This window comes from Callionymus lyra, chromosome 12 (genome assembly GCF_982586985.1).
Source record: "Callionymus lyra chromosome 12, fCalLyr1.hap1.1, whole genome shotgun sequence".
Lineage (NCBI taxonomy): Eukaryota > Metazoa > Chordata > Actinopteri > Syngnathiformes > Callionymidae > Callionymus > Callionymus lyra.
In genome coordinates, this window is record NC_141829.1 from 8,173,466 (window position 1) to 8,188,264 (window position 14,799).

At 40.5% G+C, this 14,799-nt stretch overlaps 1 gene segment (V, D, J or C); it reads right to left on the reverse strand.

The window, feature by feature from the left end:
* Positions 1-5,753: 5,753 nt before the first annotated feature.
* LOC148068137 (Ig kappa chain V region Mem5-like) lies at positions 5,754-8,473 on the reverse strand. The segment is given in 4 exon segments: positions 5,754-6,181; positions 6,964-7,000; positions 7,845-8,140; positions 8,331-8,473. Coding segments are annotated over 4 exon segments (693 nt in total).
* Between the last annotated feature and the right edge of the window lie 6,326 nt (positions 8,474-14,799).

Consider the following 14,799-nt stretch of genomic DNA (forward strand, 5'->3'; position numbering starts at 1 on the left):
TGTTAATTTAAAGTAATCAAAAGTTAACTTGTACAAACTTTACTCTGCATAATTATTACTTACTTATTAAGGTAAGGTAAGGTAAGGTAAAACTTTATTGAAATTGTTTTTTTCCAGTAGCCAATACATACAGAAATTTTTTATAAAAAATAAAAAAATGAATCAAAATAAAATAAGAACAAGAGAAATAAAGAGAAAGAACACAATTACACAATCTAAGTCTAAAGATAAAGATATAGAACATAGATCAAAGAAAAACAACAAAGAAAAAGGATACAAAGACTAACATATAACAGAACATCCAGATACTCTCACTCCACTCCTGCCCCTGAACTCAGAATTGTACAATTTAATAGCCCGAGGAATGAATGAGTCCTTGAGTCTATTAGTTTTGCACCTGGGTAGGAGCATTCGTGCACTCATTCTGCTTCTCTGCTCACTGATGACAGTGTTCAGAGGATGACTGTCATCATCCATGATGGACAGTAGTTTGTTCAGTGATCTCCTCTCAGCAACTGTCACCAGTGAGTCCAGCTTCATTCCAACCACAGAGCCAGCCCTCCTGATCAACCTGTCCAACCTGTTGACACTCCTCTTGGACACATTTCCACCCCAACACACCACAGCATAGAACAGGACACTGGCCACCACGATCTGGTAGAACATGCAGAGGAGCTTCTTATAGATGTTAAATGATCGAAGCCTCAGAAAGTACAGTCTACTCTGAACTTTCTTATATACAAGGTCTGTGTTGCAGGACCAGTCCAGTTTACTGTCCAGCCACACGCCGAGGTACTTATAGTTGTCAACTATCTCCACCTCATTGCCTCTGATGGACACTGGACGTGGCTTTGTCCTGGACCTCCTGAAGTCCAAGACCAGCTCCTTGGTCTTTGAGGTGTTAAGCTGCAAGTGGTTCCTCTCACTCCAGTCCACAAAGTCACGTATCAGACTCCTATACTCGTCTTCGCTGTTGTCCCTGATGCATCCAACAATGGCAGTGTCGTCAGCATACTTCTGGACGAGCTCTGAGTTGTAGCAGAAGTCTGAATAGTAGATGGTGAAGAGGAGAGGGGCCAGTACTGTCCCCTGAGACAGAGAGTTATATTACACACTAATATAACTGTACTTCAAACTGTACTTCAAATTACAGCATTATAACCTTATTATCAACAATTAAAACATTTGATGTTCAATCGGCCTCTCAGGTGGCTTTATATTCCATAAAGAGTTTCTGATCATTGGTTTTTCAATCTGGGTGGTTGCCTCAGGTAATGGAGTCTGATGGAGTCTGAGGTGTGTTTTGAAACTGGTCATCCTTGAAAGACTCCTCTTCGGTTGTATATCCCTTGATTAGATCTCTGCCACTTCGTCTCAGGATGATCTTCTGCCTGAATGTTGTATGATCTTGGTTGAACCTCACTCAGAACATTTGCTTTTTGTGACCATGTGTTTGTCTTATCTTTAAACCTCACTTGGTCCCCAGCTTGCAGTTCCGGTAGATCCTTTGTTCCTCTGTCATAATGGAACTTGTGTTTGGATTTTTGCATCTCCTTGAATCTCTTCACCCTGTTTCCCTCCTTTCGTTTTGAGTAGATCATCCTGAATGGGCAGGTTTGAGCTCAGGCGTCTTCCCATAAGGAGCTGAGCTGGTGACACACCACACTCCAGTGGTGTCGTGCGGTATACCAGTAGACTCTGGTAGAAGTCAGTGTCACTGTCTCTTGCCTTGTTCATCAGTCTTTTCACTGTTTGAACAGATTTCTCCACTAGACCCTTAGACTGTGGATAATGAGGACTCGAAGTTGTATGTCTGAACTTGAGGTTTGAGAAGCGTGGTCCATTATCTGTAAAGACTTCACTCGGCACACTGAAGTAATTATATATGCCTTATAAAAAGGTTTATTTTCAGAACATCTAAGTTCTGGTCGATTTAACTTTAAAATTGCCTCTAGGTAAACTTTACCTGAAGTTGGAGCACCAGCCTTTGTTTTATAGTACAAGGGAAACTATTACATTTACGTGGATAATAATTAATTAATTGGCCTAATTAATTAACTATGAAACACTAGTTTTAATCAATCTCATTTACTGAAGTTACTACTTGTTGTCGTGATTATCTGTTCTTTACTGAGTAAGAGGCTCAAAAATATGAAAAATTGTAAAGGCAACTGACGTACTTCTATAGGATTTATTGAAAGAAATAAAGAGAAAAGGGAGAACAGTTAAGAACAATGGAATGGAATGATGATGCTTTGATATCATGGAAGGAACAATATTAATTACCCAGAAAGTAACGGACTTGAAGGCTTTGATAATTGTCAACTTCTGGGAAAGCTTTACAACTTATCTTAAGCTAATCTTGCTGCCTCTGATCAATTAGAAAAATCCCAACACATCAATCAATGCAAGAGTGACAATGTTACAGTTGCTTACGTCGTCGAGAGGAGAGAGGAAGGAGTGATGATGACGAGGAGGTTGAGGTGAGGAGGATGAGAAGGTTAGCAGCAGGAGGAGCACGAGGGGGAGGAAGGTCGGCATTCCAAAGACGTCGTAAACCAGAACTTTGGTCTTTTAGTTAACAGCAAAAACAACATGAAGGATTTCACTACAACATGATGTCTGGAGAATATGGCTTTCATGGCTGTGATCACAGTCTCTGCAGTTGTAGTGTTCAATTTGCAAACCTCTGGAAACAGTGAATAAATAGTCTGTGACCAGAAGGTCATCCTTTCCTCCAGAAACAAAGAGGTCAGCACCCACCTTCTGATAAGGTCTGGCACCGGGAGTGGCTTTAGTGGCTCTGCCGGATTGCTGGCTTGATATTTCAAACATATTGAGCAGTTTGAAACCTCATTCGTCACATCCTGATTGATCCGGGGCCAGTACATCACCTCACGTGATCTCTTTTTGCATTTTTTCAATAGCAAGATGTCCCGCATGTATCTTCTTGAGCAGATCTCCACGAACACTCTTCGGAATGACTATTTTGCTTCCTTTACAGATGATGTCTTCTACCACCGACAATTCTGCTCTGCAGTTCCAGTATTCTTGGATAGCAGTCGGGCAGTGTTGCTCGTAGTTGGTTTGTAGTCCATTGATGATGATGTTTTGCAAAGTGTAACCAACGTGTCATCTTTGATCATCTCAGTTCTTATGAGCTCCATTTTCCATCTGCAACAGGCAATAGACTTGTAACCATGTTGACATATGCTGTAACATCTTTGTTGAGTGTGTAACGCTGCAGTCTGATCATCATCCTTTGTATTCTTAGTGGTTTCTGGAACAATGCAATTAGTGGTTTATGGTGAGTTTCAACACTGACTGCTTGCCCTGACACAAACTGGTGAAATCTCTCACAGTATGTTGTGCTGAGCTGTTCTTTTTGTTCGATTTGTGCATCTCTTGTCTCTGCGTCCGTCACGGATCTTGAGGCATATGCAACAGGTTGCCAGTCATCATACTTTAGCATAAGAACGGCGCCAAGTTCACTCTGTGATGCATCAGATGAAATCTTAGTAGGTCTCACCGGGTCATAAAACTTCAGACTCTTTTGTGAGCCGTTTCTTCAAGTCACAGCAGGATTTCTCGTGTTCATGATTCCGCTCACAATCAATTTTCTTTTCAGTCCACTGTCTCAGTGGCGTCATCTTTTCTGAAAGATTGGGAATGAACTTTCCCATGGAGTTGATCATGCCCTGAAACCTCTGCACATCTTTCTTACATTTTGGCCTGGGCATATTCTCAATGGCTGAAACTTTTCTTGGATCTGATGCCTTCAGAAAAATGTCAGTTCCTTCACTGCTTCAAGCTGGCATTTCTCCTTTTTCGGCTTCAGATTCGCGTTTCTGGTCGCGTCGAGTACATTTTTCAACCTTGTGTCATGTTCAGGTTTTGTGCTTCCCCACACAATGATGTCATCCATTGATGTGTCCACTCCTTCCAGGTGCTCATCAACCATGTGTATTGTCTTGTGATACACCTCAGGTGCTGAAGCAATTCCTTTGAACTTATATCTTCCAAACGGACTGTTAAATATGCATAGCTTTGAACTTGCATCGTGTGGTTTTAGTCGCCAAAATCCTGACGAAGCGTCCAACATTTGCAAACTGAGACACTATTTCCTCTCTTGTAGGAAGTTTAAAATGTTTTCTCTTCATGGCTCTACTCAGATCTCGAGGTTCCATTACTTTTCTCCACAAGGACAAGGGAACTCACCCAGTCTGTTGGTTCATCGATCTCATCTATTGTGTTCAGATTTTCCGTCGTGTCCAGCTCGTCTTTCAGCGGCTGTTTTTAGAATGAATGGCACTTTGTTACATGGATGAATGACTGGTGGAAAACTGTTGTCCACTCTGATGGTGTGTTCTCCTGACAGGCAGCCAAGACCCTGGAACAGGTCACTGTAGTTTTTCATCATCTCATCATAATCGAGCTCATCCTCAGCTTCCACCACTAGCCCTCTCTTAACCAGGTTCAGTCTCTCACAGGCATTTAAACCTAGTATGGGCTGCGCATTCTTTGGCACTACGATGAATGTTAGTGTACGTTCTTTGTCTTTGTGGGTCACTTTAACCACACATTTTCCTTTCACAGGTATTTGTGCTCCTGAGTAGCCATTTACTTTCACTTTACTTTCATGTATTTTCGGTTTGGGTCTGATTTTCTTGAACTCTGCTTCTGAAATGATGTTCACTGGGCACCAGTATCCAGTTTCACCTCCATGTACGTGTCATTTACTTTGAGTTTCATCATCCAATCCTTTTTTTCCATTTTGTTTTCTGTCACAGCATCTACATAGAATTCCTCTGTCGTCTTCATCCACTGTATGGACTTTGCTTTGTTTTGGGGTTGGATTTCTGCAGCACCGAGCATGATGGTTTTGTTTGTTACAGTTGTTGCATGTTGTACCATAAGCCGGGCATTTTTTAGGAGGATGTTACGTGTCACATCGACCACAAGTCCTTTCTTTACTGTATCCTGGTGATTTTGATTTCTTTTATCGTCTGAGACAGTCTCTGTGTGTTTTTATTGACAGCATCTACTTTGCAACTGTCACTAAACACTTTTCACTGCTTCTACTGCTCTGCATAGTTTCATTGCTTTTTCCAGGTCTAGATTTTCTTCTCTCAATAGTATTCTCTTAGACCATATATTCAGGATTCCCACACACCAGTCTGTCTTTAATCAAAGAATCAGTCAGTTCTCTGAACTCACATGTTTTGCTTCTGTTTTGTGGTTCTGTCACATACTGATCAATTGTCTCTCCTGTTCTCTGTACGCATGTGAAGAATCTGTGCCTCTCAAATGTCACATTTCTCTTCGGTATGCAGTACTTTTTCAAAGTTTTCCATTATTATATCCAGCTTCAATTTGTCGCCATCATCAAATATGAAATGATTATATACTTCCAAGGCATCCTCACCGACCACGTGTAGAAACACACACACTTGTCTTATCACTTGCCTCGTCGAGTCCGATATTAGATCGTGCATCACCATTTTTGAACTTCCTTTATTTGTCGGATTATTTGGTTTATTCGATATTTGAACTCAGATTTTGAGATAGAAGTTTTTGCGCCATCTTTTGGACATTTTAGTATTGCTTAAAGTAAGTGTTTTAGAACTGTTGTGAATTAAATGTCATATTTTAATCTTTAACCATGTTTTGTGCCTTTTGTCTTTGGCTCCTGCTTCTCTTGATCATTCTTGACATATTCAGAAGTGAGTGAAAATAAAGTAGAAGACAACAGATGTGATGAAGACGTCTTTATTGTCATGATCCAAACCAAGCAACAAAAGAGTGAACGTGTGGTCAGAGAGTGACCGAGGGACAGAAGCAGAGAGCTGCTGGAGTCCAGGCCGGTCTGCTCAGGACTGGGAACACTGCTCTCTCCTCAGTGTCTCTGAGACTGGAGACTGGGAGCCCTGGGTGGCCTCACAGGTCACAGAGCCCACCGTCCTCCACTGGTCAGCAGGCAGGGTCAGGGTGCTGGTCCAGCTGTAGTGGCCGTCCTTCCCCAGCAGCCCGGGGCTCTGGCTCCGCTGCCTGCTTTTGCCGTCCACCTTCCAGGACAGAGTCCAGTCTGACGGGAAGCCCTTGTTGGCCACACACACCAGCGTGGCCTTCCCTTGCTCCTGACTAGAGGGGGGCAGCACGGTCAGGGTGGGCCGAAGGTCACCTAGGAGACAGAGGTCACCTTAGATCAGGAGGTTTCTCATCACACACAAGGATGGAGGGAAGGTGGAGGAGGAAGGATGGCGTGAGGGAGAACGACAGGGAGGGAGAGAAGAGGGAGAAAAAAACAAAAGTGCTGCTATGTTAGAAGAGAAGGGAGGAAGAAAGGAACGATGAAGAGAGGAGGATATAAACGGAGGAGGTTGAGATGGAAGAGAGGAAAGTGAAGAGTTGCTGACTGGGACAGAAGGAAGGATAGAGAAGTGAGGGAGGATGGAGGAGAAATAAATTGGTGGTAAAATAAGAAAACATTTGACACTGTGAGCTTTAGGGAGAGAGGGAGGAAAGGAGAGAAGTAGAAGGAATGAATGAACCATAACTCTCTCTAACTCTCCTCCTCTCTCTGTCATGATCACACCATTTAAAATGAAGAAATTAAAAATCAACACATGAAAGGTTTAAAATTATCTTAAGTTGGTTTTATAAATGTAGAAAATGTACTAAAAAACTTTTTTTTAAACGTTTAACTTTTGATAAACTAATAAAAAAAATTAAAAATAATCAGTGAAAATAATAATAATTATTTATTTCATCATTTGAAACTTTTTATTCACACTTGAATTTTCACTGAGATTGAAACAAATAAACTAACAATATTTTCTTTGTCTTCATTTCATCTTTTCGAATTTTACTTTTTAAAAAAAATAAATATATATATTTTTTAAAACAAATGTTTCTCATCTAGATTGTGTTTCTGTAAAAGCAAGTTTGAGAGAGAACACTTACTTCCAAACTGCAGTCTGGTTCCTCCTCCGAACGTGAGCCACAGTGACACAAAGTCAGCCAGTCGTCGTACAAAAACCTCTGACACACAAAGTGACTAGAATCAGACTGACAGTCCAGCAGGAACTCCTCTTGTTCTCTCTGTTTTCTCTTCTCATGTAGTCCAACCATCACATCTGAGGAGGTCCAAGGTCATTCCTCACATCATCTCCAGTCTTGGTTTATCAGGAATTTTCTCAAGGTACTCCAGTTTCCTCCTATAGTACAATCCATACAAACACAAACATGTTTAAGTAAATTATTGAATTCATTATGAGTAGAAACATATGGAATTAAACAAACAATTGAAATATAGTGAAATTATTTTCATTACATTTATTTGACATTTAACATTTACTTTGTCTTCTCCTACAGTGTTATTTTTATATGTATTTATCCACCTGTGTTTATGTATTTATTGTATGTTTGTGTCTACATATATGTAATATTCATCATGTTTAATTATAATATCCAACACGAGTTGTGAGTCATTGTGTTATCAAACTATTGCAAGTCTTTAATGACATGAATGACTAACGTGACGTGTCAAGTGTCTCCACTAAATCATGTTTGTGACTCAGTTTAAAAGTCAGTGACAAACAAAAACATTGAGAGGTAGTTGAGACTTAGTGAAGATGAAAATACATGAATAAATGAGGAAAAGTCTTTTTTAGAAAAAGTGTAAAAGTGAAATAAATTCTTCATCTCAGTGAACAACAAGAACAAGAACAAGATAAATAATAAGTATAAATAATATGTTATTACAGTAACTTGTGAGCAGCAGTGGAGTCAGATCAGTTCCTCTCCAGCTGAGGTTTTTGTACGACCTTGTTTCACTGTGTGAACGGGTAACTATTACTCTGCTGACAATAATAAACTCCTGCATCTTCAGGCTGGACTCTGTTGATGGTCAGAGTGAACTGTGTCCCTGATCCTCGTCCACTGAAACGATCTGGAACTCCAGACTGACGATTTGAAGAGTAATAAATGAGGGGTTTAGGAGCTTCAGCAGGTTTCTGAAGATACCAGTGGAGGTTGGTGCTAACACTTGAGCTTGTTGTACAAGTGATGGAGACAGTCGTTCCTGGAACTACAGACTGAGATCCAGGAGTCTGAGTCAGGACGATGTCTCCTGATGAACCTGGAAAACATAGAAGAAGAGTTGTGGCTCCAGTTTGGAGAAAGATGATCAACATGAAGACAGAAGCATGATTTGTTGAAGACAGAGAAGTGAAGGATGAAGGTGAGAGCTGCTTCCTTCAGTCTCTCTCCATCACAGCAGAACGTCCTGCTGCTGAAGCTGCTTGTCAAAGTCTCCAGAAGAGTCTCACCGTGAACAAGGAGGCCCAGGGTGAGCAGCAGTGGACTCAGTGACATCATGGTTGTGGTGCCGGCGTCTTGTGGACACTCAGTGATCAACTGGGAGCTCTTAAGAGCCGCGAGCAGAGAGGAAGGACTCACATGCAAACACAGTGAGTCACTCAAGTGTGTGAGTCCGAGACATGTGGTAGTGTCACACACACACACACACACACACACACACACACACACACACACACACACACACACACACACACACACACGCACACACACACACACACACACACACACACACACACACACACACACACGCACACACACACACGCACACACACACGCACGCACACACACACGCACACACGCGCACACACACACACGCACACACACACACACACACACTTCCTTAGTCTGTTAGAAAACTCCAGTAGTAATGAGATGGCGCCCTCTGCATGAGGAATATTTTTACAACTATCTTTGTCTTAAAATCAAACCACTGTCTAATAACATAGTTTCAATTGTGAAAACAATCATTTACATTAATCAATAAGTATTAATTTACTGCAACATGTATAAAATCTGAAAATAATTTCAGTAAATGTTGCTTTAAACCTGATGACATTTGTATTAAGATTTATTTGCAGTAGCAGAAAGTCTATTCTCTTTGTTTAACGAAAGATTGTTTCAAAATAAAAACAATTTTTATTTTGCATTTAAACTGTTTTATATATTTCATTTCATTCAAGGAAAGATCTACAAGACAGTGGTGAGACCAGTGATGCTGTATGGTCTAGAGACAGTGGCACTGAGGAAAAGGCAGGAAGCAGAGCTGGAGGGAGCAGAGATGAAGATGTTGAGGTTCTCTTTGGGAGTGACGAAGATAGGATCAGGAATGAGTCGATCCGAGGAACATGTCGGATGTTTTGGAGATAAGGTCAGAGAGAACCAGATGGATGCTGGGCTTGGAAGTGCCAGGCAGGAGGTCTAGAGGAAGACCAAAGTGAAGGTTTATGGATGTAGTGAAAGAGGACATGAAGTTGGTTGGTGTGAGAGAGGGAGATACAGAGAACAGGGTTAGATGGAGGAGGTCGATTTACTGGGATCTCTGGGCTTCGGCGTCCTCCTGTGTAACTGGCTTCCTCAGGGACGGAACACAATTGGCAAATACACCTACAATGTCATCAACTCATTTCAATTCAATTTTATTTTATTTAAAGTGTCTTATCATAACAAAGTTATCTCGAGACACTTTACACTTTAAGTAAGACTATAGGAAGAACAGATCAACTCAATAATGAGTAAAGCACAGTGTGGCTTTGGTGAGGAAAACCTTCCTTTTAGAAGGCAGAAACCTCGAGCAGAACCAGACTCATTGTTGACGACCTTCTGCTGTGACCGGCTGGGAGGAAGGATGGGAGGGGGAGACAGATGGACGAAGAGAAGAGTGAGGGAGGATACAGTGAGAGAAAAGAGGAGAGTATAGAAGAACTCTGGATCCGATGACGTGGTGGAGATCCTGGATCAGCAGCAGCTCTGGAGGTGGAGCCCTGGAGCTCCTGGAGAGAAATAAAAAGTCTGGGTTTAAACTGCACAGGTGATGAATGTAATGCAGAAAAGAAGGATAGACAGAGCTCGGTGTCTAAGACTCCTCCAGCATTCTAAGCCCATAGCAGCTTAAGAAAGACAAAAAGGGCTGATTCAGGCAGAGCCCGAGTCAGTCTTTATTATAGTCTTTATCGAAAAGTAAGGTTTTAAGATTGTTTTTAAACATAGAGAAGGTTTCTGCCCAGAGGAAATGTGTTTTTTAGTCTTTTCTAGGACACGAGCTGCAGAGTTCTGAATGAGCTGCAGAGTTCTGAGAGACTTTTTAGAACATCCTGACACAAGAGAGTTACAATAGTCCAGCCTGGAGGTAACAAAAGCATGGATGAGTTTCTCAGCAGCATCCAAAGGAAGGAAGTGTCTGATTTTTGAAATGTTACGAAGGTGGAAGTGACAGTTCACTTCTGAACTATCAATTTTCATCTCCTCATTGATCTCTGATTGTTAATCTCACGACTGTTGTTCAGGTCTCCTCGGGTCATCTCTCTGATTTGAATGGTGCAGATCAGCCTCAAAACTTTCACTTCCTACTTCGGGAGCTCAGTCATCCTGAAAAGAGACAGCAGGTGTTTCTACTGAGCTGTGACCGTGTTCAGCTTTCTGTCCTAAATCTATCAAGTTCAGGGGAAAGTTCTTCTAATATGAGTGACAGGAAGTGTGTTTGAGTGCTTACGTGTGTGTTCCACATCCTCCTCATCGGTGAGTTTGAAAGTAAAGACAATTCTTCATAAAATAATTAATATTTAATACATTAATGAAGGAAGAACATTTTGGAGTAGATGACTTGTTGAACTGATCTCATTCACACCATGTTCTATAATATTAAACTTCAAATACTTGTAAAATTCACTAAATAAAGAACTTTTTTCAAAAGTATTAATTTATGTGTAATGTTTACATCAATACAATGCGTAGTCGCTCACGCTCCAAATATCAATGAAATCTTTTTTCATGATGTCGAAAATCAGAGAAATGTTTGAGTCTTTTTGTCGTATTATAAGATCTTTTTATTTGATAAACAATTTGTTGTTTTTTATAATAACATATATAAAGGAGTAAAAACAGTTGAAGGTTGAAGAAAGAAAGACACAGAATGAAATTCATGTGCATTCATGCATATATGTATTTGAATAAAATGTTTCCTAAAACAGATTAAAATAGAGAGAATTGACATCAAAATAAAAAAATTCCCACTAGAAATAACACAATACTAAAAGATGTGTCTGTCCGTGAGGAAGCCAGTTACACAGGAGGACGCCGAAGCCCAGAGATCCCAGTTTGTGTACGAGGCTCTGTGGGATGATGGTGTTAAAGTCCAGGTACAGCATCTGCACAACAGTGTTCTTCTCCTTCAGGTGTGCAAGGCTCAGGTGAAGGAGTCTTGAGATGATGTGCTCCTTTACCATCCTCTCGAAGACTGTCATGATGGTGGGAGTCAGAGCGACAGGCTGGTGATCATTCATTGATATAATATGAGCTTTTTCTGGCACTACAATGAAGGAGGCAGTTTAAAAAGTCACAATGTCACTATGGCTTGGTTCAGCTAGTTGATAAGAATGTCTGTTAAAACACAATTCATTGAAGGTTGTAACATTGATTTGTAACAATGTTGTAACCTTTGGTTAATTCCATGGTCAATGTTCATGATTTTCTGAGGATGTTCTGTTTACTTTCTGAATCTCTCTCTTTGCTGCTCTGCTGATGTCAATATAGAGAGTATTAAGAATATTATGTTACAATTGTGTTATTCTCTCCTGTGGGTTCTTAATAAAAACACTCTTGCTTGAAGGAAGGTACTTTATCAGGAGTATTCAGCAGCATGTAAACACAAGCAGTCCAACATGTACCACTCGACTTGCTCTGGTCACGGACTCACACCGCCCTCTTGTGTCCGGAGTACACAACATAAACATCAGTTATTTAAACCAGGCAAACAGATATTTGCTGTTATCGTTACATCTTCCTTTTTTCTAAATAAGTATTAAATCCAAATAAAAAACTTATAATTACTTACATTATTTATATCTGAAACATTGTTATTATTATTTGAACATCCAAATATTCCCCTTACAAAATACTTCACTAGTCATGATTAATCTCTTTGAGTTATTAATCTTAACTATGTTAATTTAAAGTAATCAAAAGTTAACTTGTACAAACTTTACTCTGCATAATTATTACTTACTTATTAAGGTAAGGTAAGGTAAGGTAAAACTTTATTGAAATTGTTTTTTTCCAGTAGCCAATACATACAGAAATTTTTTATAAAAAATAAAAAAATGAATCAAAATAAAATAAGAACAAGAGAAATAAAGAGAAAGAACACAATTACACAATCTAAGTCTAAAGATAAAGATATAGAACATAGATCAAAGAAAAACAACAAAAAAAAGGATACAAAGACTAACATATAACAGAACATCCAGATACTCTCACTCCACTCCTGCCCCTGAACTCAGAATTGTACAATTTAATAGCCCGAGGAATGAATGAGTCCTTGAGTCTATTAGTTTTGCACCTGGGTAGGAGCATTCGTGCACTCATTCTGCTTCTCTGCTCACTGATGACAGTGTTCAGAGGATGATGTCATCATCCATGATGGACAGTAGTTTGTTCAGTGATCTCCTCTCAGCAACTGTCACCAGTGAGTCCAGCTTCATTCCAACCACAGAGCCAGCCCTCCTGATCAACCTGTCCAACCTGTTGACACTCCTCTTGGACACATTTCCACCCCAACACACCACAGCATAGAACAGGACACTGGCCACCACGATCTGGTAGAACATGCAGAGGAGCTTCTTGCAGATGTTAAATGATCGAAGCCTCAGAAAGTACAGTCTACTCTGAACTTTCTTATATACAAGGTCTGTGTTGCAGGACCAGTCCAGTTTACTGTCCAGCCACACGCCGAGGTACTTATAGTTGTCAACTATCTCCACCTCATTGCCTCTGATGGACACTGGACGTGGCTTTGTCCTGGACCTCCTGAAGTCCAAGACCAGCTCCTTGGTCTTTGAGGTGTTCAGCTGCAAGTGGTTCCTCTCACTCCAGTCCACAAAGTCACGTATCAGACTCCTATACTCGTCTTCGCTGTTGTCCCTGATGCATCCAACAATGGCAGTGTCGTCAGCATACTTCTGGACGAGCTCTGAGTTGTAGCAGAAGTCTGAAATGTAGATGGTGAAGAGGAGAGGGGCCAGTACTGTCCCCTGAGACAGAGAGTTATATTACACACTAATATAACTGTACTTCAAACTGTACTTCAAATTACAGCATTATAACCTTATTATCAACAATTAAAACATTTGATGTTCAATCGGCCTCTCAGGTGGCTTTATATTCCATAAAGAGTTTCTGATCATTGGTTTTTCAATCTGGGTGGTTGCCTCAGGTAATGGAGTCTGATGGAGTCTGAGGTGTGTTTTGAAACTGGTCATCCTTGAAAGACTCCTCTTCGGTTGTATATCCCTTGATTAGATCTCTGCCACTTCGTCTCAGGATGATCTTCTGCCTGAATGTTGTATGATCTTGGTTGAACCTCACTCAGAACATTTTCTTTTTGTGACCATGTGTTTGTCTTATCTTTAAACCTCACTTGGTCCCCAGCTTGCAGTTCCGGTAGATCCTTTGTTCCTCTGTCATAATGGAACTTGTGTTTGGATTTTTGCATCTCCTTGAATCTCTTCACCCTGTTTCCCTCCTTTCATTTTGAGTAGATCATCCTGAATGGGCAGGTTTGAGCTCAGGCGTCTTCCCATAAGGAGCTGAGCTGGTGACACACCACACTCCAGTGGTGTCGTGCGGTATACCAGTAGACTCTGGTAGAAGTCAGTGTCACTGTCTCTTGCCTTGTTCATCAGTCTTTCACTGTTTGAACAGATTTCTCCACTAGACCCTTAGACTGTGGATAATGAGGACTCGAAGTTGTACGTCTGAACTTGAGGTTTGAGAACCGTGGTCCATTATCTGTAAAGACTTCACTCGGCACACTGAAGTAATTATATATGCCTTATAAAAAGGTTTATTTTCAGAACATCTAAGTTCTGGTCGATTTAACTTTAAAATTGCCTCTAGGTAAACTTTACCTGAAGTTGGAGCACCAGCCTTTGTTTTATAGTACAAGGGAAACTATTACATTTACGTGGATAATAATTAATTAATTGGCCTAATTAATTAACTATGAAACACTAGTTTTAATCAATCTCATTTACTGAAGTTACTACTTGTTGTCGTGATTATCTGTTCTTTACTGAGTAAGAGGCTCAAAAATATGAAAAATTGTAAAGGCAACTGACGTACTTCTATAGGATTTATTGAAAGAAATAAAGAGAAAAGGGAGAACAGTTAAGAACAATGGAATGGAATGATGATGCTTTGATATCATGGAAGGAACAATATTAATTACCCAGAAAGTAACGGACTTGAAGGCTTTGATAATTGTCAACTTCTGGGAAAGCTTTACAACTTATCTTAAGCTAATCTTGCTGCCTCTGATCAATTAGAAAAATCCCAACACATCAATCAATGCAAGAGTGACAATGTTACAGTTGCTTACGTCGTCGAGAGGAGAGAGGAAGGAGTGATGATGACGAGGAGGTTGAGGTGAGGAGGATGAGAAGGTTAGCAGCAGGAGGAGCACGAGGGGGAGGAAGGTCGGCATTCCAAAGACGTCGTAAACCAGAACTTTGGTCTTTTAGTTAACAGCAAAAACAACATGAAGGATTTCACTACAACATGATGTCTGGAGAATATGGCTTTCATGGCTGTGATCACAGTCTCTGCAGTTGTAGTGTTCAATTTGCAAACCTCTGGAAACAGTGAATAAATAGTCTGTGACCAGAAGGTCATCCTTTCCTCCAGAAACAAAGAGGTCAGCACCCA